At 42.3% G+C, this 26,840-nt stretch overlaps 1 protein-coding gene and 1 long non-coding RNA gene across 9 annotated transcripts in view; one reads left to right on the plus strand and one right to left on the minus strand.

Moving 5' to 3' along the window:
- Positions 1-15,822, minus strand: part of KIAA0319 (KIAA0319 ortholog) — a 54,741-nt gene extending 38,919 nt beyond the window's left edge. For 7 of the 8 annotated variants that reach the window (XR_006171613.1, XR_006171616.1, XM_042836055.1 and 4 more), the window contains exons 1-2: positions 15,722-15,822; positions 5,015-5,169 (exon numbers count right to left, since the gene is read on the minus strand). Coding sequence is in view for 5 of the 8 variants with exons in the window: in XM_042836055.1 (XP_042691989.1) it covers positions 5,015-5,063 (49 nt within the window). In the remaining 3 variants the exon portion in view is untranslated. The remainder of the gene's footprint in view (positions 1-5,014; positions 5,170-15,721) is intronic. The other variant, XM_042836072.1, reaches the window with a different exon arrangement.
- A 182-nt stretch (positions 15,823-16,004) lies between these two features.
- Positions 16,005-26,840, plus strand: part of LOC122155132 — a 93,825-nt gene continuing 82,989 nt past the window's right edge. Inside the window, exon 1 of the long non-coding RNA XR_006167152.1 lies at positions 16,005-16,239. This is a non-coding gene — a long non-coding RNA (uncharacterized LOC122155132). The remainder of the gene's footprint in view (positions 16,240-26,840) is intronic.

Consider the following 26,840-nt stretch of genomic DNA (forward strand, 5'->3'; position numbering starts at 1 on the left):
CTGGGCTGCGTTAGGCTAAGTATTCACAGCAGGTGACCCTTCCCCTCTAACTCAACATTGGAGAGGCTACACCTGGAACACTATGTCCATTTCTGGGCTCCCCAAAAGAGTGGACATGGAGCTACTAGAGAGGCCAAAGAAGGGCCACAAAAGCGATGAAGGGACTGAAGCATCTCACCTGTGTGGAAAGGCTGAGAGACCTGGGAGTGTTTAGCACAGACGAGGCTTAGAAGGGATCTTATCCATGTCTACAAACACCTGAAGGGAGAGCAGAAAGAGGACAGACCCATGCTCTTCAGTGGTGCCTAGTACCAAGAATACAGGAAGGGCCTTCTGAATACCAGGAAGCACTTCTGTGCTATGTGGATGAGAAAGCACTGGCACAGTATGTGCAGAGAGGCTGTGAAGTCTTCTCCTTGGAGATTTCCAAAAGCTGCCTGGACATCCTATTCTGGGTGTCCCTGCTTGAGCAGAGGGAGCTGTACCAGATGACTTCAGAGGTCCCTTCCAAACTAAACCATGTTGTGCTATTCTTCCCTTTTATTTAGAGGCATTTATTTGTGTGTGCTGGCTTTTGGCTAATATTTGAGTGTCTTTGATGTAAAATAAAGTGTCTTTTGACACTCAGCCTTTGGCTACTGGTGTGTACGTGGGAAGAAATGCTTATTTACCTTCTTCCTCACAAAGCCCATGACTAGCAGTAGCCAAGCATGTTTAAAAATCATGGCCTTGAACATGATCTAGGAGAATGTATTTCTAAATAAAGGGATGTGATGTAATAATAAGTGGACTGCATGGAGGAAAAGAAAACAAAAGACTAGAGTACACAAAACCTACATTGGCAGATAGCTACTGATTTATCTTTGTGCTTTTGTCGGGGTTGCTAATCCAAGAATAAAGCACTACAGTATAAACAAATAATATGTGAAATCTCATGCTCCGCTATGAGACCTTTCTTATAGATGCACAAATGCATTTCAGTAACATTGCTATGCAAGATCTGTCTTAAATACAAGGTTAGCATATATCTGTTCAAGTGGGAAACTAGACTGAATTCCCAGCTGCAAAATAAACTGTCATTCTTGTGGTATGCAGCATCTTCTCCCTCTGAGAGATATCCGTGCATAGGTCAGTCCAGTTAACAGGGCAGTTTAAATTTATAGTCTTTATTTATATATAGGAAAAAAATATATATATATTAATTTTATTAATGCCCAGAATGATTTAAATCTATTCCAGTGTAAGCTGATTTCTTCAATGAATGGACCATCCAGTGGATTAAAATCCAGTGGAATAAAACTGTGAAATAAGGAATGCCTGTAGAAATTGAGCTACATCCACAGATCTAGGAAGTCAGGCATTCATACAGCATGATGTGCTGAATGAAGAGAGGGTCATGGCCTGGCTGGGATAGAGTTAATACTCTCCATACAGACTCTTATGATGTGCTTTGGATTTGTAATGAAAACAGTGATGATAACTCAGCAATGTTTTTAATTGCTGCCCAGCAGTGCTTGCACAGAGCCGGACTTTTCTACTTCTGATACTTCCCCATCCCACTTCAGGAGGGTGGATAAGTGGCTGTGGTGCTGAGCTGCCTGGAAGGTTAAGCCACAACAGAGACATGGAACTCTAATATAAGGCACTAATCCCTGTTGCCACAGCCAGATTAAGTCTTTTACAAACCATAAAGATTAGTCAAGGTCACTGATAAATGTCTATATCCATTAGGTCATCTGCCTGCTGGTCTAATTTTGTTTTGCATCAAAACCACTCAGTAGCAAAAACTTATCACAGACAAATGCCAGCTAGTAAGAGGAGAGAGTATCACAAAATGGTTTAGTTTGGAAGAGACTTCAAGCAGGGACACCCAGAATAAGGTGCCCAGGCCCATGTCCAGGTTGCTTTTGGGGAGGATTCCACAGCCTCTCTGGGCACCCAGATGCATCAGATACACTGAGATCCCTCCCCCCTCAGACATTCTCTTCATCAGGCTGAACAGTCTCAGCTCTTCCTCACAGGCAAGATGCTTCAGACCCTTCATCATTTCTGCCTTTCTTATATTAAATCTGCTTCCTCATTACCTGTGGAAAAGGATGCCTGATTTAAAAAAAAAAATAGAAGTGACTGAGGTCCTAAGCTTCTTCCTTCCTTCCTGCATGTCTCCCTCCATCAGCATTTCTTTTTCCCTTTCCTAAATTAAATAGCCTTTAGAGGCACAACATCAAGTATAGATAAAAATGGCAGAATGGCCATCTAGCAGCTTCCTGAACCTGAGACAATTCATCTTATTTAAAGCATACACAGAAAAAAAGAACACTCTTCTGATGTAATAACGGGTAGCATCTACTGACATATTTCATCAAACAGATCATGGAAAACAGCAAATAACTTTCAGTTTGGAGCTGACCTTAAATGGATGGACAGTGCCAGGAATTATCAAGATGGAAATGTGTTAAATGGAAGGATAATACTCAAATACGTAGGAAACATTACTTTTGGAGTGACCTATTTATTTCCATGTAAGCTACAACTGATACAAAGACCACCGTAACATTACCTGATAGAGCAAGTTCTCAGCTACAAAGCAATATTTTTCCAACATGGTTACCACCATTAGTTGTGCATTTCTGTCAGTGATGAACAAGAGCCTTCATGTCACATTCATAAAAATCGGCACCAGCAGAGCTGATCCACTGTTTTATAGACACTATGACAGTGTTCTTTCTGCTATCATTGTATTCAATGCACTGAAGGTGATATTCAGCTCTGTATGGGTTCCTCTACCAGTCTGAAGGGATGAGCTAATCATTTTGTGGTGTGACAGCTGTGCATGGCTGTCTGGAACATGGCTTGCCTTTCACATCACTGACAGCACAGCTGAAATACTCCACCTGCTGCTTCACTGTGCTCACATCCACTGTTTGGGCTCCATAAATGTTCAGCAAGCATTGAGGAATGTCAGGAGGTGCCTTTCTTTTCCCTCATGGAGGAATTCAATGACACGCTTTGCTTCATATGCTTTTCCATGTCAGGTGCCATTTTTGTCAGACTGCCCCTCTGCTGCCATCTCACAATGAGAACAAAATGTAACAGAATACTGGCAGGAAGGTTCAACCTCTACTGCCGTACCACCAACATACATCTCTGGCATTGCAGGTTAACATAATAAAATAGGACGCCTTACTTTCAGAGCACCCTTGTATATTAGCCCCTAACCTGTGTGTGCTCATTCCTGAGATACAAGGAAAGGCTTGACTACAGACAGCAGATTGAGTGGAGCAGATTTGTTCTAGATAAATAAGGAGGAGGTAGCAAAATTGACACAGAAGGAAAACAAGACTTTCTACATATGCACATGAAAGATATTCCAGTCTGCTGGCAACTCATGTTAATGAAAACATAACTATGACTTTCTTTACACCAATATTCAGCATTTACTGCACATTATTACCTTCTACTGAAGAGTGTGCGTATTTTTTATTTGGTTGGCTTTTCGTTGTTTCCTCACTTCCCTCTGCCCTCTCTCCTCTACCTCAAGACACTGAGTATCTGCTACAGGGTCCATAGCAGTATCACAGAGGTAATTAGCTATTTACAAAAGGGTACTCTTACTGTTTAGTAAAAAAAACTGACCAAAAAAACCCCAGCAAAAATAAACAAAAACCCCTACATTCAGCTCTACGTTCTCCTAAAAAGCTTGCTTAATGATTACTGCAAGACAGCTACCATACAGCTGCAGCTAATGTTCGTCCCCCTCAACCACCTTTTTCCGAATTCCAAATGATACGGGGTCCCAATCCAGCTTTGTTGTAGACCCCCTTTAGGTACTAAAAGGCCACAGTGAGGTCTTCCTGTAGCCTTCAATTCTCTGGGCTCAATAACCCCAACTCTCTCAGCCTTTCCTCATGGAAGAGGAGCTCCAGCCCTTTGATGATCCTTGTGGCCTCCTCTGGACCAAACGCATAAGGTACACATTCACCCAGCACAAGGAGCTTCAAAGCTGAACACAGTATTGCCCATGGAGTCTTATAAAAGTAGAGTAAAAGGAGAGAATTGCTTCCTGCTAGCTACACTTCTTTTGATGCAGCCCAGGATACAATTTGCCTTCTATGCAGCAAGTGTGCAATGCCAGCTCTATTCAGTGTCACATCACCAGTACCCTCAAGCCCTCCTCTGCAGGTCTGCTGTCAATCCACTCATTGCATAGCTTGTATTCATGTTTGGGACTGCCCTGACCAAGGTGTAGGACCTTCCCTTGGCCTTGCTGAAATGCATTCTGTTTTCACAGGCTCACCTCTCAACCCTGTCCAGGTCCCTCTGGATGGCATTCCTTCCCTCCAGGGTGCTAAACACACCACTCAGCCTAGTGCTGTTCACAGACATGCTGAGAGTGCAGTCAGTCCCACTGTACTTGTTGCTGATAAACATTCAAGTCCCAGTGCAGATCCCTGAGGGAAACTACCCATTACTGGTTTCTACCTGGACATCAAGTCAATCATTCTCCATCTCTCTGAGTATGGAAGTTATAAATACATTTCTGAGGCTGAAGTAGAAACTTATAGGACTTTCCTGTGGTCTTTTTAAAGAAATACATGCCTGAAGAGGAGATGGGTAAGTGGAAAATGTGAATGCTTCTCACAAATCAACTGTCCCCAGAATACCCCACAATTAAAAAAAGCTTAGACCACAAGCAATACATCATTGCTAAACTGTTGTCCTGAAAGAGAAAGAGAAAGGAAACTCTCGGCACTCTCCCTCTAATCCCCTCTTCCCTCATGCACCCAATTAGAACCAGTCCTCTTGAAACTGGCACTAAACCACCACCCAAAACTGCGTTCCCTCACGGCAATGAGCTGCTAGATACAAAGCTGTACTTGTGAGAACTCACTGAGGAGACAAGGTTTCCTAACTCTTGCCTTATTCACATTTTATTTATTCATCCCCATACACTCCAGAAGCACTTGCTTCACTCCCTCTGAGTGACTCAGAAACAAAAGAAGCAAGCTCCTACCTGTTATTGCCCATAGTAGCAGGCAAAAAGCACCAAGTCCAAATGCCATGCTGCACTGAGAAGGCAGACAGCTGCTTTTCTGACCAGCTGTGCGGAAATCACTTAATGCTGGCTTCCTCTACGATCATTTAATGCTCTGCTATGGCCGTGAAGCACTGCAACAAACAGGACAGGAAGAAATGGGTCAGATGTGACCATTAATTACAACATCGCTGTAAAAGCAAATAGCAGGTTAAACGCAGACTTCATTCTTATTTCCTGACTTCTTGACTGATTATATAGTAGATGAAGCAACCTGAAGATATAGAACAAATTACTGGAAGTCTCACTCTCTGTAGATACTGAAACATTCCAGGCTTGCATAGTTGGGCTCCCATACCTCCAAACCCACAAATATTCTGGCTGATCATCTGTCAGATTCTGCTTTTTTTTGTGAGGATTTAAATGGAAACTGGCAGGGACTCTTAACTGAAGAACCACAGACAGTATCATCCATGCTAAGAATCTACATGGTGTCAAGTCAGCTCTCAAGTCAACATTTAAGCTATTCCCTCCCAGCTATCAAGGTAATGCAAGTAGATACTTATCCAGAATTTCAAAGGTAGCATCCTGACAAGGAGTGTGAAGTTTTCCAAATGAGGGAAACAAATACTTAAGCAGGAAAAAAAAATCATTACAAGAATCACAAGAATCACAAGGTTGGAAACGACCTATAAGATCATCCAGTCCAACCGTCTCCTCATCACCATTGCCACCACAAGCACTAAACCACATCACACAGCACGTCATCCAGACGCCTCTTGAACACTGCCAGGGACGGTGACTCCACCACCTCCCTGGGCAGCCATTCCAGTGCCTTGACTACTTTCCGAGAGAAGAAGTTCTTCCTTATGTCCAACCTGAACCTCCTCTGATACAACTTGCGGCCATTGCCCCGTGTACTGCTCGTTGCCTGGGAGAAGAGGCCAGATCCCTCTTCACCACAGCCTCCCTTCAGGAGGTTGTACAGTGCAGTGAGGTCTCCCCTGAGCCTCCTCTTCTCCAGACTGAACAATCCCAGCTCCCTCAGCCGCTCCTCATAAGGTTTGTGCTCCAGACCCCTCACCAGTTTTGTTGCCCTTCTCTGAACACACTCCAGGATCTCAACATCTTTCCTGTAGTGAGGGGCCCAAAACTGAACACAGTACTCAAGATGCGGCCTCACCAGTGCTGAGTACAGGGGATGATCACCTCCCTACTCCTGCTGGCCACACTATTTCTGATGCAGGCCAGGATGCCGTTGGCCCTCTTGGCCACCTGGGCACACTGTCGGCTCATGTTCAGCCGAGCACCAACCAACACTCCCAGGTCCTTCTCTTCTTCACACTCATCCAGCCACTCATCCCCAAGCCTGTAACGCTGCATGGGGTTGTTATGGCCAAAATGGAGGACCCGACACTTGGCCTTGTTGAACCTCATCCCATTCACCACTGAAAAAAGCCCAGCCATATCTTCGCTGCACCTTACCTTGGGGATTTAAGGTCACTTATAAAGCCTAACACTTCTCTTCCTGAGATTGAATAGTCCCTTCACTCCCAGCCTTTTTTTCCTAAGAGGAGAGATGATCCCATTGCTTTCATCACCTTCATGGTCCATCCCTGTGGATATGACTGTGTGCAGCCCAGGCTACCATCAACTGGCCAAATTCAACTTGGTATCCACCAAGGACCAAAGGACCCTAAGTCCTTTTCGGCAGAGCTGCTTTCCAGCCAACAAGCTCCTCATATGAACTGGTGCACGCGGTTGTTCTTCACCAGAACTTAGCAGTTTCCCTTTTGAACAAGGCCAGTCATCTAACTGTAGAAGCTGGTTGGACATGATATGAGTTCCCCTTGCTGAACTCACACTGACTGCTCCCAATGATTTTCTTCTCCTTCATGTGCCTGGAAGTGGTTCCCAGGATTAGCTGTTCAATCACCTCCCCAGGGATTAGAGTGAGGCTGATTGGCCTCTAGTGACCTGAGTTGCCTTCCTTGAAGATAGGAGTACATTTGCTTTCCTCCAGTCTTCAGGCACTTCCCTGGTCACTGTTTTCAATCAAAGACTTAGGATCTGCAGAAGAGCTTCTTCCTGAAACTCAAAAAACTTTGAAGTATCAGGCATTCATAGTACCCCTCCCTCATTCCCAGTAGCAGCCAAAAGGATCCGATGTGTATAACAGACTGTCAGTCCTTTAGCCAACAGAAAAAAAAATGCACCAGACTTGGAAACGGAACAACAAGGTCAGATATTATCCCAGTAAGAAGGCAGAAAATCTTCACTTCCAGCAAAGACCTTGTGTGGATCAGCTTCATAGCAGAGGCTTGTATCCAAGGGGACTCTTCACAGAAGGGTAAAACCAGGGCAAAACACTATGATAGGAACCACTGGATAGTGGGACAGCCCCTAAAACGCGGCAGCACTGAGGTGCAGGTGATAGCAGCCAACTCCCTGCATATATATAACCAGCTACCAGAAAGCGTGGTGAACCACGAGTGCAGCATACATGCAAACAGAGCAAGGCATGGCAGAAGGGCACGGCAGGGCAGTTTGCATGGGGCAGGCAAGCAGGGCGAGCAGGAGAACAGAGCACTCCTCTGCACTCAGGAGACCTCTCTTGTAAGCTACCCTCTAGAGAACAAATCCAGCCAAGGACTCTACTAGGCAGAAAGTTCTGGCCAGAAAGCATGCAGCCAAAAAAATATGCTGGTTCTCATTTCTGACTGAAGGGAGTGCCTGAGCATGATACTACCTTTGAAGGGTGGCAGGGATTCCACCTGCATGAGGTGCGAGCAGGTGGATGATCTGCTCAGTATGGCGCCATAGCTCAAGGAGGAGGAGATTAAGGAGCATCAGAGTACGAGCAAGAGATAGATTGATGGAGCAGCTCCCTGCCAAACTTGCAAGAAAGACACCAGAGTGATATCCACAAAACAGTGGTAGACCACCTGCTTTGCCATTGTCATGTGGAAGGAAGGGATTTAAGAGAAGAGGAAGAGTGGAAAAAGGTCCTAGCTCAGCACTGCAGGCAAATCTCAACCCTAGGTGCCTATACATAGTAGGTTTGAGGCTCTGGAACTTGAGGGAGAGGTGTGTGAGGATACCGTGGAAGGTCCACCCATGAGGTTGTCTAAGGTGAGGTGGTTAACTCCACACCTCAAGATTGCCTCCATCAAGAAAGAAGGAAGGATGACTGTCACAGGCAACTCCCTTCTCAATGGGATGGAGGGCCCTATATGTCAGCCAGACACTCAGCAAGCACTGATGAATGTCAATGCATGCCACTTTCTTCTAATGGACGAATTCCAAGACACACCTTTGCTTCATAAGCACTTCAGACATCATTTTATCAGACTGCCCCTCTGCTGACATCTGTCATGTGGCAAAATGTAATGGAATGGTGGTGGGAAGGCTCAAACTCTACAGCTATACTGCCAACATCCGCCTCTGATGTTGGGGGGCCAACATAATAAAAGAGAAGGCATCACTTTGAGAGCAGCCCTCATACAGAATCGTACAATCACCCAGGCTGGAAAAGACCTCCAAGGTCATCTAGTCCAATCGTCCACCACTACCAACATATCCCACTAAACCATGCCCCTCTGCACAACACGTAAGTGTTTCTTGAACACCTCTAGGGATGCGACTCCATCACCTTCCAGGGTTCCCTATTCCAGTGCTTGACCATTCTTTTGAAGAAGTTTCTCCTAATAACCAACTAGAACATCCCCTTGCACAACTTGAGGCCATTCCCTCTCATCCTGTCACTGGTTATACAGGAGAAGAAGCCTTCTCCATTTAGGTAGTTGTAGAGATAAAGTCTTAGTGCTGCAGAACAGCAAACAGTATAAGGCAATACACTGCTGTTCTACAAGCTATGCAAACCAGAGACAGAAACAAGCAGTATCCCTGAGGTAACCAGTGATCAATCCTTGCCAGCTGATGCCTGTAAGAGAGCGAGGGCTCTGAATGCTGGGTATAGAAACACTAATGTCTGTGGGAAATGCAAACAGGGGCTTCTCGCCTCCGTGCCCTTCCGGTCATTAGCACAGCTGGGTAACATGCCAGAAGAAACATTGAAACAGCATCTGAAATCTCAAGCTGTGGTTGAAGCAGAAACCCTTAGTTTTGAACTGACAATATCTCTTATTAAGCTGGGAGGCAGAGTAAATGAACATATTTCCAATTAGTTTGACCTGCACTTAACTGAAATGTCTTAAATTAGTCACTTCATCAGTTGTTGTGTCTGCATTCATATGTAAGCTAATTGATTAAGAGTGTTAATGTTGTATTAATACTGTAGAAGGGAGAAAAGTAAGCTCTTGTGACATTAGCATCTGTACTGAATATCACAGTGCAAAAACCCAGGAACTCACTAGGAACTCCAGCATTAACAGAAACTGCATTAATACACATCAACAGAACAGCCAGAGGTTAGGCATCTAAATAAAATTAATGATTTTCAAGCTCTTCAGCAGATGTGAAAGACACAACAGTCAATACTCAAGATCACCCTCCTCTCACATAATTTTCTAGTGCTAGTGTAATACTATAATGGGATGGAAAGTACTGCAATAACAGCAAGGTGGCAAAGTCTTCGGCCACAGCAAATGAGAATAAGCCCAAGTAGATGCAGAAATGAAGGAAAAGAGCTGCTTAAGGCAGAAAAAAAGCCTCAGATAGGCAGGGATCCCCAGCAAGAGATACACTTGCTTCCACTGCCAACCCTAAATGAGGTCTGGGAAGGAGTAGATCCTGGCTCCACCCTTTCCACTCACTCAGGTGCACTGCATGCACTATTTCAGGCCATGACTTAGCATTACAGCCAGGTATCTAGACTGGAAAACACAGAACCATGACTACTGATGGAAAGTTCTTTTTTGCAGCAAGGATGCAGGATGTGATTGTAAGAACCTCTGCTTTATTCAAAGTGGCTCCCACAGCTCTTCCTTCTAGAGCAGTATTGTGGCCCAACTCCAGATCCACTCCCTTGGTCAAGCTTAGGACCCTAGCAGCAAGTTAATGGTGATAAAACAAAAAACCAAATCCTGCCATGTTATACTGGACAGACTGCATGATCCACTGGTCCCAGTGATTCAGATTCAACCGTTAAGTGATACTAACTGGACAAATAACAAAACAGCAGTGCTTTCTGGAAAGAATAATTTTGTCCAAAAATCTTTAAGCAGCCTTTATTACAATTGCTGTGAAGACAGAAAACAGTAGGATCTCTAAAGATGAGACGCTCTGCAGGTCTATAAGGTGTCAAGAATTAGTTGCATGGAAGAAAAGGAAAGAAAGAAAACTAACCAATGCATGGTAGCTGCTCTTCTGAGAAACTGCACTGCCATTCTTTGAATCAATATCAATTCTCTTCGCTATCAATCAAACAGGTACTCTGCAGTGAAATGAAATGAGTCCTGCAAAGTGAAAGCCTGAAGGAATTCTAAGATGGCAACTTGTCCCTTGCCCCAAGAGAAGACAAGACACCCTTCAGTCCTCTTTCGGATTGCTATCTAACCTGTTCCAGAGACTCCCATGAAAGACATTCCAGAATTTCTCTAGCTATCTTCTTTCACTGTTTATTTTTACAGCTAGAAAACAGACCTCAAAACAACTATCCCAGAGCTGTACATAACATTACTTCCAAATTTTGAATGGAAAAAGAAACAGATCTAGCAAACAGGTGGTATCTTTTTCAAGCTCAGGGAGCTTAAAGCTGTCATTGTCCAGCAGATGTCTGAAGGTCTGTGCGGTGGTGGTGTATGATCTCAGCCCAATTCCTGGTCCAAGTATCATTAAGACAGAAAGCAAGAAATAAAGCTAGCAACAGCACACAGCACAGTCCATCTCTGAGGTACCATTTGCAGGAGAGCATTAAAACATTCAGGGAAACTTCAATAAACAATGAGGACTGCTTGGAAACTAACGCCTCCTATTTTATTATGTTGGCCCACGGCATCAGAGGCAGATGTTGGCAGTATGGCAGCAGAGGTTGAATTTTCCTCTCAACATTCCATTACACTTCTTTGCTTTGCAACAGATGGCAGCAGGGGGGCAGTCTGGCAGAATGGTGTTTGATCTGGAAGTGCACCTGAAGCAAAAGTGTGTCAATGAATTTCTTTATGTGGAATAAAATGGCACCCATTGACATACCTTGATGGTGACCAAAGCAGTGGATCTGAGCACAGCAAGGTGGTGGGTGGAGAATTTCAGCAGTGGTGACATCAATGTGAATTATAAACCACAATGGATGGCAGGCTTTTACAAGTGGCAAACAGGCTCTAGCTCATTGCTGGAGAAAACACGTATCTAATGGTGGTAACTACATTGAAAAATAGTGCTTTGTAGCTGAGAATTTGCTCTATCAAGTAGCATTACTGTGCTCTTTGTAGTACTTTCCATATATTTTCATGGAAATATATAGGAGGCAGTACTTTTGGAGCAACCCACGTATAAGAAGAAGAAAGATACTCAGGCAGTTTAAGACAGAATAACTAATAAAAGCACAGAACAAGAATGATTTTGCACCTGCTCATGGTCAGAAATGACCATACTAGTCATTTACTAAAACTACAACATAAAAAATTTGCTTCTGCATCAGCTTAAATCTAGCAGTACTTTTTTTCCCCATACTGAGAGTAGAAGCCCTCAAAAGTAAATAAAAAGGGGCTATTCATTGGCTCAAACTACCATGGTACTGCAGTCCTCAGTATTTTCATATCTTTTTCTCTAAGAGCCATTTCCTGAACTACAGTAATTATTGAGAAATCTCAACCTTTAGCAGAAAAAAGATTTCTTTCTGTGATTGCTGCAGAGAAAATCCAACAGATTGAATCTACAAGACCCACAGTGTAACATTAAATACCTGAAATATAACCTTTCTTTTTTCTTTTCTTTCTTTTTTGTTTTTTTAAGACGAACTTCATGGGACAAAGTCATGGCCCCATTTAATTCATTATCTAGGATTTAGAAGATATCATTCCTGATATGTGACCCTTTGCAGATGGTTCTATTAAACAGCAGCATTACTATTCAATAGACATCTAAAATAGCAGTAATAGTGCCATTTAATATCTAACACTTAAAAACAAACTCTTCTTGTAACACTGCTTCTACCTAAACATCAAAGCTTTGCATTTGCAGATCTGGAGGATCCAAGTTTGTAAATATATTGCATAGAAACCCTGGACGCTGACCTTAGAAATGCACAACACAGAGAATATCAGATCTGATACTGCTGCTCAAAGCAAAACTGCAGATACCTGGTATCCTCAGACATTAATGGCTGGCTGTCCCACAAAATATGAGTTGTCTTGAAATAACATTAGTTTACAGCTTCATCCAAAGCAACAAAAGCCACACAATGGGTAGAAAAAAAAAAACTGGGTTATTTATTTTGCAGTGCAATTTAAATTGTTGTAATTAACACACTTACTATATTTTAGCTTTAAAATAATACCTGTCATAGTACTCACGATACAAACATTGTTGGGAAAGACATATGGAACTACTTATTAAATTCAAGTTTTAACAATGAATGGGAACTGTTGAGTTATGGCCTAAACTACCGTTGATCACCTTGGAAAGGATCTGGTCAGCCTTGGGAGATTGGCTGCACCTCTCTTAGATCTCATTTAAGGGCTGACTGCCACTGGGGAAGGATCTCTGGTTGGAGACCCCTCCCTTATGGAGTTATTCCCTATGAGCCTGGATCTTTGAAGACAGGTGAGCATTCTTTCCCCATTTGTCCCTTTCGCCATTTCACTCTTGTATCACCTTTCCACGGCACTAAACTTTCCAGCTGTAAGAAACACAAAAGCTCTCTGGAATCCTTTTTACTTGAAATGAAAAGCAAACTTTCTGTTTTATGGCTTCTATCACCTTTGTGGAAGGTGACTGATATTGTCTTCATCAACTAGCAACTATCAGAAGAAACAGTAAGTTGACAGTTGAAGATAAATGGATAAACTAGGATTTTAGGTAATCTTTTTGTAGTGAAACAATACAGCGTTATAAAAGCAGACTTTCAAGTTACCTAAATCCATCTAACTTGTGACAGCTTTCAGTGGCTGTTCACAGATTCACAGACTGACTCAAGCAATGCAAGTGCTATTGTCAACAAAGCTAATTAACCACTTCCAAGATTACAGTCTTTAACATTTAGCCATTGCCTGAGATAACATCAGGACTTAATGCAGATGAATGATGTCCATTCATTTCTAGGTTTGAAAGCTTGTGTGTTGATAGAAGAGCAAAGGAAGAAGTACTACATCTCCTCAGTCAAAAAAAGGTAGGAAAAAGTCTTTTCACCCACATGACCATTCTAAGTTTTATATCCACTATTATCCTTCAACTTTAAAAACAAAGAAACAGACAAAAAAAAAACAACAGGTCTTCTGAGCCACTGAGATGATCAGAAACCACTTCTGTAGAAACGGCCACGTCACAAGATGTAGAACTGCAATCTGAATTTCCACAGGCCTCCCTCCCTCTCCCAAAGTACGTCATCCTATACCCATAATTAAAGATAGCACTCCTGTCCCACCATCAGTGCAGTCTGTAGAAAAAAAGAAGACTGCATGGAAAATAGGCATATGTGGAGATAATGGAAAAAAGAATTGCCAGACTTCAGTTTAAAAGCAAATTGACCCTGATGCATGCAAACACCCCACCAACATAAAAACCTTTACAGCTCCACTTAAATGACTGAGCACTTTTTTTTTCATCTATCTATATTAACCAGTGAAACTCCTTGTAACATGCAGAAGAATTAGTAAAGCACATAGAGAACAGATATTCTTCCAGGAAAACGTATTAGGACTAAACAGTCACTAAACCACCTCTTCAACAAGGCCAACTAGTTGAAAACTGACACCAGGATACCTCCATTCATATCCCCAGCATGATTTGCTCAATTCAGATCTGTAAACTGCAACCTCACATCATCTTGAAAAATATTCAGTACAGTCAGACCCTGATGTTGACTAGGAAAAACATCAGACATTTAAATGGAAAAACAGTACCTGCAGCTAAATTATATTATAAATTTGTTCAAAAAGACAGATTGTAACAGAAATTGAAAGCTAACCGCTTGACAGTAAGAAGGATTTCTCCCCAAGGGTATAATATCCATTACTGTGGTTCTGTACCTGTTCTACAGCCTTGAAATTGGAAATTGTTTGCATGTACAGCACTTGATCACAGACCAACCTCCAAATGCCAAATTCCTACTAAATATATGCATTCAGTGGCATTACTAAGAAGCAAAAAAAAAACCACAGTGTTGCTTTTTTTTGTTTGCTTTTTTTGCTTTAAGATCTATAAGCTAAATTTGTAATACAAATATGCGAAGAATCCCACAGCAGTTATTCAAATGGAAAGGGTCTGAAGGCCTCCACGTGTAACAGATGCTAGGACAGTTTTGAACTGTTCCTAATGGACATTACACCAGCAGATTCAAAAGCCTGTCGGTGAGAAGACTTGGAACTCTCCCATCTCCTCACACCACTGCATTTAGTAGTCATCTCTTCCTGCTAAGACAGCAACAAAAACTACTAAGGCAAGATTGAAGTAAGCTATAGCCTACATCACCAAAACTTCCTCACTCAATGTCATAATTAGAATTGATAGAATCATATCTTACTGGTAGGGAACTAATGACTATGCAACAGATTCATGCTTACAGGTGTTTTTTTATCAAGGAAACTGAAATGTTAATGAAGTGCCATTCCTCCAACACAATACACCCTGCAGAAAAAGCTGGAAGCTGACAAGCATGCTAGAGGACAGCCTCCACAGGCTATGAACATGACTGCATTTAGCCTCAACCATGCAAAATCCAGGTTACATTGCCTCTGCCTTGTGTTTAAGGGAAAAGCATTGGTCTGTATACACGTGCACCACTCAGGCACTGATGTGCAATATGCTGAGGAGCTCGATTCTCAGGACCTCAGTTACCAAAATAAGGGTGGACAGCATCATCCGTTAACTTTGCACTACCCTTGGTTTTTAAGATGTAGATTTGGCTGAAGACAATGCCTAACGATGAAATAACAGTTTCAATAGTAAACCCTGCAGAACACCAGGAATATTAAGCAAAGCAAACATGTTACAGCTATGAGGTTGAGTATCAGAGTCCTATAAAACACCGGCACAGAACACACACACAACCTAGCAGTCTGGTCTAGTATTAAATGTGGAGGTTGGTGGCCCTGCATGTGGCAGGGGGTTGGAGATTCAAGATCCTTGAGGTCCCTTCCAACCCTGGCCATTCTGTGACTCTGTGAACCTACCCTGAAGAGCTAACAGCCAGTATCAACACCAGTGTCTTGTCATATACTAAGTATGAGGGACACGAGAGAGCACAAACAGCTTATGGAGGACTACAGTGAAAACCAGCTCGTGCTCAATTTTGTTCCCTCACCTATTCGGCTCTTTCAATGGTGATGCGCTCTTGCCATACGCTGCTGAAGGTGCTGAGGGGAACGAGACCGTCACATAATCACAATGCAAATCGCAGCGGCGGTATTTTCTTCAGTTTAAGCCCCGCTGCTCACTAAGGCGCGTCCTGAACATCAGCAGCACGCTCACCGCTCGCACACAAATACAGGTTCGGGCTGTAACACGGCTCCGTTTGCCACCCCTTTCCCACCGCGCCGACACCCGAGGCCACGGCAGCCAGCCTACCTGGCGGCGGCGGATAGTTGCCGGGTGAGCCTCCGTCTCTCCCGCGGGCGAGCAGTAGAGGAGCTGGGCTTTAGAGCAGGATGGGCCGGCAAAGCTCGGCGGGTACGGGCCGGCGGCGACGTGCCGCCCACCGCCGCGCCGCTGCTGACTCAGGGGCGAGCGCCGTCCGTCCGCACGCCTCCCATGGGCGGCCGCCACGTTCCGCGCAGGTTCACCGCCCCAACACCGCCCCGGCGTTGCCGAGCCGCCGCGCGGGTAAAGGCCGCGCTCGGGGGCAGCAGGTGGGGCCGCTCCTCGGCAGGGCTGCCGGCTCCAAATGGCGCCCAGACAGCGGCTCTCCTGCTGCAGCGGAGCGCCGGTGTGTCGTGAAGGATGATCCCGAGAAGGGCTTTTTTTCTGGAGTGTCGGCGCTGCTGCTGGAGATGAAAGGAAGGAGCCTAGGGAATCTTGGAGAGACCTCCATCGACTGCAAGCCGCCAAATGTTACCCGTCTTGAAAATTGCAGTAACAAGAGGCTGGTAATTATTTATAGGCCTGTCAGTCACACTCCAGTGCCTGGTGAAATTATGGAGGAGACTGTTTTGTGAGCTACTGAGAAGCAGTGCGGGCATTGGTCATAGCTGACATGGGTTCACAATTTAACAGACTTAGAGGTTATTCACCTCGCTGGCCAACGGAGGCCAGCAGATTTAGCCAGATTGTATTTCTGCAAGGCTTTTGGCATGATTTCTCACAGTATCTTCTTAGTCAAAATACTCAGCGTACAGCTAAATAAAAGCACAGCGTGGTGCATCAGGAGTAAACACTGTTCCATGAGGCTGGTGGTCAGCCTTTAGTGGGATTCCACAGGGCTCAGTTACCAGGAGTTGTTTCATCAGTGACTTGAATACAAGACTTAAAAGTATACTGAGTAAGTTTGCAGAGGACAGTAAATTGGGAGGAATTTCTTGCTCCCCCGAGGGTGGAGAGGACTTGCAGAGTGATCTTGATGAATTAGAGGGTTGGGCAATCACCAACTATATCTAATTTATCAAGGGTGTTGGATTCTACGCCTGAGATGGGGTAACCTTGTGTTTATGGGGTCTGGGGGATGAGAGGTCGGAGAGCAGCCCTACAGAAAGGGAGCTGTGGTTCTGACTGAAGGCAATGTTCTTCCATTCTCCCCCCCCCCTTTTTTTTTTAAACATCAAGCTAGAGACTCAACTGGCAAAACCCCATACCCTAATGACATGTGAAGACTCTGTAAGAGTACCAATATATTTTTCAGCTTACTTTTTCAATACAATATTATTTCTGTCATATTGATGTTGTGCTTAGTTTTTGCCTCAATGCTTGACTCAGGAAAATGGTATATTGCAAGTGCTACAACATGATAGGGGAAAAAAAAAATAATGCCTTAAAGATGTGTAACTGTCATCTTCAGCATACAGCTGTTTTTATCACATTTTTACTTTCCTTCTGATTCCCAGTTACCCATTTTTTTTTAAACAACAGACTGTATGAAGTTTCTTGAAGCTTCTCTTGCTACAAGGAACCATTAACTTATCTGTTTGCTCTGTGAAGCAAAGAAGTAAATCTCTGAACTCTTAACAACAGATTTCTTTTGGATATATATGGTGAAGTCTAAAGGAATTACCTTTTTTTCCCACATTTTTCCTATGTTGTTGTGCCAATTTTGATTCCTCAGTTTCTGTGATTTCTTGCCAGCTTAAGGAGGCTGAAGTCTTTTTATTTTAAATAAAAAGGATAATGTGGACTGCTAACAATTATTCTCATAAAAACACAACAAGATTAGTGAGAAAACAACTATATTTTTTCTGATGTTGACTACAACGTTGAGAGGGAAGTGTGTGCAGAGAGAGGAAGGCTGGCTAGCTGATGCTAAATGCGTTAGATATAGCTGCATACTCTTTTCTTCTCCAGACAAAAAAAGAAAATCACTTGCATACTCTATGCTAGTGTTTTTTGATGTGTGCAAGTATGCAAAAGCTATGTAGTGCAGCGCAGCCTGAGGGAGACAAGCTTGTACTGTCAAGAGATGCATCCTATGATGCATCCTATGATGCAAGCAGGGAGAAGAGGATAAGTAGCAATTGTCCCTCTATTTACTGTCTTTGGAACAGAGTGCCTTGAATTTTGCACACAGAATTCCTCCAGAGAACAGACAGGATGCAGGTAGTCCCATTGAAAGCAGCAGCATCTGGTCCCTACTAACAGCCTGCAAACTCCAGAAATGCTATGAAATGGAGGACCAAGAAAGCAGGTTCACTGCACATGGCTGTAGCTAAGATTATATTTTCTTGCTGAGTGAGTTCTTGCCTTTCATATAACTGATGAGCTAGTAGGCTTAACCTCAGTGAAATAATAGGCTCAGTGTACTGTCATGCAATCTGATGATAATTAAAACTTCAAAAATGTAGCCCTCTAGGTAAATGTTTATCTGGTTACCTCCAGCTGCCTTTCCACAGTAAGTGCATTCATTTGGTCAAACAAAAGCTCTATGAAGCTGTCATCACCTGGAACAACTAACTCTGTACTAGATATCCAGAGGCATTTTGAAGGCAGCCTGTGACATGTAACCCTGTCTCCACCACACAGCCCTTCTGAGCAGCTTGGCCTTGGTGGCAAGGGAGAGTGACAGCATAGCAATGTACAGAGAGTTCCTTTCCTCTCAGGGCTGGTGCAGAGATTTTTAGTGTCTTCTCTGTCCTACCAATGGTAAAGTTGATTTTCAAGGCACATGTTTCAATAGCTGTGAGTATTTTGCATTGCTGAAGTCAGGTGGGTGCTCTTTACCATATTTGTCCAGCCCTGTGAATTATATTCACGTTACTTTTGCTATCTTCAGGTAAAGCTTCTGCTTTCTGAGAAGATTTTACTGTCTTCTCCATCCTACCAATGGTAGAAATCTAATAATAGTAGGAGGAGTTACAGTGATGTGATATAATCCTTCCTTTTTTTTTTTTTTTTTTATTCAAGTATGTCAACCTTCACTTAAGGAGATAAATATTCATCCTTTTCCTTGGTCAAAACTAGTTTTACAACATCTCCATGTGTTAATATGTCAATTTCCTGTCACATCTGCATGAGTACATAAATAGCAATGCACTAGCAGTTTTACCTCAAGTTTTTGCAAGTATTGCTTGCATTTGAATTTTAATTTAGCAACATTCCTGCCTACTGCACCTCCTGTTAATGCCTTCTGATTTCTCAGCAGTTACCAAATTGTCAGCGTTACACTGATGTCTTCTCAGTACCAGTCAAGCCATAATGCCCAGTGTAACCAAAGTAGGGGAAATGGCAGGAATCTCATCAGCCCCTCAGGGGGCTGGCAGAAGCTGGGCCAGGTCTCCTTTCCTCTGGATCCATGCAGCATTCATTCCCTTGTGATGGGAAAGTTCATCGTGGTAGTTTATTAATAGCGTTAATCAAAGTCCTTGAAAACAAGTCAGCTGTAGAAAGAGAGGAATTAAATTAATTGTTACTGTTTACATGTATTTAGTCACAGTTAGGTGAACAGACCTTGCTGCCTTTCTGGTTTCTCTGTTAGCTCCATGACCTTTGCTCCGGGCTTAACAGAGGATGGCCAAATAGCTCTATCAAGAATGGCCCTGCTATGCCATATGTTCCAAAATGAGTAGCTACCTGGCAGAGGGATATTGAGCAGAAAGACGTATTATAAAAAAATCATCTGTGCCATCATTATCCCTTTTTAAAGCCTGTACACTTTACTTACTATTACTTACTATTCATAGTTTTAGGGAGAGACGGAGGGTCTCAAACAGAAAATTGAAGTTAGCCATACTGACCTTCAAATGTTTTCATGTCTCATGAAGCAATTTTATCTTGAGCAGAATCTGTCTCCTTATTCTTACCCTCTTTGATGTTGAAGAGCTGCGTGTTAAAGATACATGACAAATATTGCTTACATAATGTAGTCAAATCAGAAGTTCATCTACTGTAGTATCCTGTACAATACAGTTGCCAAAAATAGGTAACTAGGGAAAAGCATACATGATAGCTATAGCATTCACTTAGCATGAAGTCATGCATGGCCCATGCTTCTTGAGCTGATCATGGTGTCTAGCTATAAAGTTCAGGAGTACTCAGGTTCCATTTAAACCTGTGTTAGCTCTTAGCTTCCAGTCAGCACCAAGGATACAAAGCTCTGTATCTTCAAATAGGAGCTGACAGAAAACACAGGGAGGTCGAATTCCCAAAGCGACTCACAAAAGGAATCAGAAAGGCCTAATTTCCTAAACTCCTAGACCATGCACTGTGAAACATATATTCCTGCTTTGTACAGTTTTCTTCAGCATTCCTGAAATATTGCAGTATATTGTCAGGAACAGGACCTACAGTTTCATCTGTATAGTACTTTTCTGATGTATTGAAGTGTGTTTCTTGAATGAGAGTGCAACTCTTCTACAAAGCTGATTTCTGATAGTTCTTGAACAGTGGGTTACAACAATGTCCTGGACTCAAATGCTTCCCACCACAGAATCACAGAATTATAGGGGTTGGAAGGGACCTCTAGAGATCATCAAGTCCAACCCCCTGTGGAACAGGCTCTCTACACCAGGGTGCACAGGTAGACATCCAGAGGGGTCTTGAATATCTCTGGAGAAGGAGAATCCACAACCTCCCTTGGCAGCCTGTAGTCCTAAGAGAGCTAGACATCCAGATTTTATTTTGCTTAGGACAAACCTAAATATATGAAATATTTACTTCTAGTATGCCACTAGACCAAGTTACCCAAAGCCCCATCAAACCTGGCCTTGAACGCCTCCACGAATGAGACATCCACAGCTTCTTTGGGCAGCCTGTTCTAGTGTCTCACTGTCCTCAGAGAATTTATTTCTTCTGTCTAATCTAAATCTACCCTCTTTCAGTTTAAAATCAAACCCTTGCCTCTATCCTATCACTACGTGTCCTTGTATCATCACTACATGCCCGTTTCTATCTTTTCTAGTTATTCCATGCATTTTAGGCATTAAATATAAATATATATATATATTGTTAGTAACTTGTTAATAATATGAAGAAAGGACTGAAAATTTACTGTCTGCATTAAAAAAAATGATTCTCTGTTTGATCAGATTTAAAGATAATGTTTTTTAAAAGGCAGAAAGGAAAAGGAGATGACTGTTGAAAAGTGCTCTTCCAAAAAGTCTCCTGCTGAACAAAAACAACTTAGGATTTTACTTTAGATACTCAGGATTTCTGGAACTTCCGGTGAAAAATGAACAAATAGAGAGAAATAAAATCTTCCTTTTCATGTGAGAAAATGTATTTTTGGTTATTCAGTCAGATTGTGTTTGAAAAATGGGATCTGTGATTTCAGAAGACAATAAAATTATGCTCCTGCCCGTTCAGTAGTTATTTTTTAAATTCAATTGGATTTTGGTTTGTCTTTTTAAGAACAACTGTTATAGTTACTAGGGCTTTTTGATGTGTTATGGTGCACTGCGCTGTTGCTTTGCTGGCTACCCCTCTTATGATGCTGCTCAGGATTCTATTGGCCTTCCAGGCTGAAAGTACACACTGCTGACTCGTGTCCAGCATTCTGTCCATTAAGACCCCCAAGTCTGTCTTCGCAGGACTTCAGCGAGTTGTCACAGTCTGTAGTTGTATCTGGTATTGCCTTGGCCCTAGTGCAACACCTTGGACTTGGCGTTGTTGAACATCACTAGGTTCTTGTAAGCCCACCTTGCAGGTCCCTCTGGATGATGTCACTTCCTTCTGTTGTGTCAGCTGCACCATCATCTTGGTGTCATCAGCAAACTGGCTGAGGATACAGATACACTCAATCCCACTGCCTATGTCATTGATAAAGATGTTGAAGGGCACCGATCCCAGCACAAACCCCTGGGGTTGGTCACCTCTTGTGACCAACCTTCACCTGGACATAGAGCCAGTGACAACAATCGTCTGGCTATGGCCATCCAACCAGTTCATTATCCACCTAATAGTCCAGCCTTCAAACCCACATCTCTCTAATTTAGAGATAAGGATGTGCTATGGTATCATGTGAAAGGCCTTGCAGAACTCCAGGTAGTCAACAGAAGTTACCTTGCCTTTGTACATCAGTACCATCACTTCATCCTAGAAGGCTACCAGATCGGTCAGGAATGATCTGCCCTTAATGAAGCCATGGTGGCTCTCTTGGATTGCCTCCTCATCTGACGTGTGGCTTAACATATCTTCCAAGAGAATCTGCTCCATGACCTTCTGAAGCACAAGTGTGAGGCTCACTAGTCTGTAGTTCCCTGGGTCTTGCTTTCTCTGTGTTTCCCTTTTTCTAGTCTATGAGAACTTCACCTGACAGTCACTATTTTTCAAATATGATCGAGAGTGGCTTGGCAACCACATCAGCTGATTCCTTCAGAACTCTGGGATGCATGTCATTGAGTCTCACAGACTCATACACATTCAGCCTTATGGGATGGTCTTGGACTTGCTCTACTCTTATACAGGGAGAGATTTTGCTCTCCTGGCTCCCACTTAGAAATTCGGGGACACAAGAGGCACAGGGAGCCTAACTGCCAGTGATGACTGATGCAGAGAATTCATTAAATATCTCATCCTTCTCCACGTCTGAGGAAGGTACCTCTCCCTTTTTAATTTATCAGAGGGAGTGCACTCGCTTCTGCTCGTCTTTTCTGCCCAATGTATATAAAGAAACCCTTCTTTGTTTTTACATCCCTCACTAAGTTTAATTCCATCTGCTCCTTGGCTTTCCTGATTGCATCCCTGCACATCTAGACAGTATCCCTATATTCTTCCCAGGCCACCCATCCCTGCAGGCTGTTCTGTCTCATTTTGTCAGGTTACATTATACAGCAGACATTTGCAAATATTTGTAATTCTTTTAAAGAAGCAGCTGTTGTACAACGCATGAGATTATTCCTGTTGATAAGGTAATGTTGTTCTCAAATTTAGAAAATATTCTGTTCTGATTCAATTTCCTTTGGCTTGGTTGGATTTCTATTTAAGACCAACGTAGTTAGGATTAGTATATCCGCATGTTTCCCAGAAGGTGTTCAAATTCTTTATTTTGAGCAATGTAGCTATGCCAGTCTCAAAAATGCCTTAAGTCTGATAATTCTGGTGAATATCTTATAACAAGTGTATTGAAACAGTTAACTGAAAGAAGAGCTCTGCTGAGAATCTTCAATTCTCAAATGCATCATGAAGCAAAGTTTACCAAGGCTCACTGCTGAATGCAGAGCTGCATCCCTGCAATGTTTATGTATAGCTGCTATGTTTTGTAACAGCCTGTATCCATGGCAGCCAGTGGTGTGAAAGAAAAATGCTGGCTGCACCTGAGTAACCATAGAAACCAAAAGTATGTTTATAGGTAACTGGGAAATCTAACCTACCTGCATCAGTCAGGAAGTCTACTTAACACCAAGAAATATATTAAAATTTGGAGTCATTTGGAGCAATCAGGAGGCAAAGAGCTGCATACAAAACACGTAATAGAGAAAAATTCTTGTCTGTAACTTTCTTCTATCTGATCACACTGAGATCAAGAAAATGAGCTTTGTTGTCTGTGTGTCCACTAATGGTAGAGCTTTTGTCCAATTTTTGCACAACAGCAAAGGTGCATAACCCCTTATCCCCCATTGCATTGCACCAATACTGTAGCAAGTGTTCCCAGGACTATAGCTCTGAAGGAATAAAATATCCTTGCATTGTGAAGATTTGCTTTAGTGGATATCTGCTCTAGATCTCAGCAAAAAGAGGTTTGCCCAGTATGCTGTTGGTCATGACAAAAATGCCCCAAGCTCTAGATATAAATATGCAGCCTCTAATTCCCTAGCATAAATCTCACTGTGTCACAGGATCGTCGGTATTTCTGCCCCTAAAACGTAGCTTCCTGCACAATAAAAATGGAGGAAGTTCTGAAGGCATGTGATATTTGGTTCTATATTTTGCCAATTAAATAAATATACAATGTATTGCAAAGAACTCGTTTCACTTAAATTGCACATTACATGCCTTAGCCATTTCCTTGATCATCATTATGACCAAAAGTGCCTAAGAAGTATCCTAGTTTTTCAAGATAAAAATAACAGGTTTTTTTTGTTGTTATTTATTTGTTTTTGTTTTCTTAAGCATTAGTTTTTGGGGACTTATTTTAATACTGTCTATTTGAGTAATATGTTGAGCTAAACTATCTTTACTCTTTTGTAGTATGCATATTTGGTCATCATACAGAGCAGCAGGAGTAAAAGGAAGGGGACTTTTGCCTGGAGTTGGGGAAAAGATTGAAAGAAACCTGAAAATCCTCTGATCCTTCTTGTATTGTCTGCCCTCTACAGTTGTAATACAAAACTGCAATAGCTCCGTTTGTATTCCAGAAACAGCACTGAGAAAGAAGTCACAGTCTCACAGAATTACAAAACTCTAGGGGTTGGAAGCAATTCCAGAAATCATTGAGTCCAAACACTCTACTAAAGCATGCTCCCTACAGCAGGTTGCACAGGTAGGTGCCTAGACAGGTCTTGAATATCCCCAAAGAAGGAGACTCTGCTTGTCAGTTAAGTCTCACTTTAAAAGACCAGATAAAAATACCCTAAATACTAAGAAGAGTGAAAAAAGAACCTTGTCACTTGGTGAGAAACAGGCATGGAGGAGAGTTCCTTCCAACCCTGATGATTCTGTGATTCTGTGATTCAAATATACATAAGACTGCCAGACGTTGCCCAGAAGTACTGCATCCAAATGAGAATTGTAAGGGCAAGAGGGATATATATCCTAATGCTGTTTCCCAGGCTCACCCAGTGACACTGGGAGGCAGCTCAGAGAAGGTGTCTGACTTTAAAATAAAATAAAATAAAATAAATGGCAAATATTCTTTGAAGGAACCATGGGAGGCAACTATGTGTAGAGATGTTGGAATAAGTGACAGTTATGTATTATGGATACTACAAGCTTATTGAAGGAAAAGCCAGCAGTACTGATTTAGGGTAAAAATATTGCTCCTTTAAGTATAATAATCAAAAGATAACTGCAGACTGGGACTTTGACAACAAAGCGTCAAACTCTGAGAGTGTCAAACTGTTACAAAGCCAGAGAAATTCTGAAACAAAAGTAATGAACATTTGTGGAAGCCTGTAAAATTTTTTGTCTGATGTATGGAATCGAATAATGCTATTTGAATTTTTAATCAAGAACTTTTTAGTGATACAGCTGGGAAATCACCTGGAAAGCTTCTGTTTCCAGGAAACCACTAGGAACTACAGTTAGTGTGTATAGGCATGTATTCCACAGAAGGGCATTTACAACTGCACTCAGAGCATAAAGATAACAAAACTGCTGAAAATATGGCCAAAGATGTTGTCAGTATGAATTAATTATTCATGCAATGGCTTTGCAATATTTTGCTACTTTTAAGTAGACAAAGTACACCAAGAAGAAGAAAGAAAATCTCTGTTTGATCTTTCTTGTATTCCGGCATAAGGTGACCTGATAGCAGCTTTTCAGTATCTAAAGGGGAGCTCCAAGAAAGAAGGGGACAGACTCTGAGCAGGGTCTGTGGGGATGGAACAAGGGGAAATGGCTGCGAGCTCAGGGAAGGTAGGCTTAGGTTAGGTACAAGGAAGAAATCTTTTGCAGTGAGGCTGCTGAGGCACTGGAACAGGTGACCGAGTGTCGTGGTTGATGTCCCGTCCCCACAGGCTTTCCAGGGGAGGCTGGATGAGGCCCTGGGCAACCTGGTTTAGCTCTGGTGTCCCTGTTTGTTGCAAGGGACTTGGACTAGACAGCCCATAGACATACCCTGCTAGTTCTAGGGATTCTATGATCCTATGAATGTTTAAAAATGAGTAAATAAATAAAGGCCTGCAAGGACATGTGAAAACATGTCTGTGTTTAAGTAAAGCACTGTTACAGCACTACACTTAATATAATATTATCTGTAACTATTATATATTTGCAAGTGTAATACAAAGGGAAACCATATTTTCTGTTCTCTGCATTCTACTGACTGATTCAACTAAGTCAACCAAGCTGAATATCCTTCCTGCAAAGGAAAGCCAAATTGTCATCCTCTGAAATAATGGATGCAGTGCACAGAAATAACTCCATTATGTTGGTGTTGTTCTAATGACTTACTGGTTTTACTGAACATTGTTGTACACAGAAAACCTTAATTTATTTTCCTTTGCCAAAGATTTACGTTCAGCATACAATATATATGTGGTTCTTTTTTTCCTAAATAGTGACTGAAAAGTGCATCCGACCAAATCTTGTATGCAGAAATAACAAAAAACACTTTTTCTTGATTCCTTTCAAAAGAAACTGGAGGATTGTCTTTTCACAAGAAATTGCTGGATAGTCTTTTCATTGTAAATGTCTTTTCCTACTGTGATCCACTTCATGGGCAAAATGATGCTCACAAAAGAGAATAGATCCTCATGAAAAAAAAATTGCCTCGTTTTTTCATTTTTTTTTTCTTGTTTATTTTCTGTCTCATTTTTTTTTTCCAGGAAAAAAGAAAGGCTTCTTTCTTAGAAAAGTATCTTGGGTATCAGGAATTGGCAGACAAAAAAAAGGTTTTCAGTTTCATTTAAAGGAAAGGTAGAATGCATGTGTGTTTGCAGTGTGTACTGTTTCCGTGTATTTTATGTTTATGGTGTGCTTTGTGAGCCTATGCATCCTGTTCTTTCCCTTAGACAATGTGAGCAACCTAGCAACCTTATCATCAACTGCACTGAAGAGCAGTCTTGGTGTCTCACTCTTACCTACCTTCCTTCAGGCACTGTGTGACCTGAGAATAGTGAAAGTATGGAGAATAGAGAAAGTAGAAGTTCCTTTTATGAATGATATCGTTTAAACTGCACAGAAAATGAAAAAGGTGCTGTGTAGTTAATCATGCTGTCTGCATACAAGAGCTCTAACTAAGCAAAATAAAAATAAATAAAAATAGCATCTATAGTTAATAATAGTACTAATAATAATAATACTAGGGAGGTTTAGGTTGGATATGAGGAGGAAGTTTTTCACCCAGAGGGTGGTGAGGCACCGGAACAGGTTGCCCAAGGAGGCTGTGGATGCCCCATCCCTGGAGGCATTCAAGGCCAGGCTGGATGCGGCTCTGGGCAGCCTGGGC

The sequence above is a fragment of the Centrocercus urophasianus genome, unplaced genomic scaffold (assembly GCF_019232065.1).
Source record: "Centrocercus urophasianus isolate 14NV4802_14NV808 unplaced genomic scaffold, USGS_Curo_1.0 seq_11, whole genome shotgun sequence".
In the NCBI taxonomy this organism is placed as follows: Eukaryota; Metazoa; Chordata; class Aves; order Galliformes; family Phasianidae; genus Centrocercus; species Centrocercus urophasianus.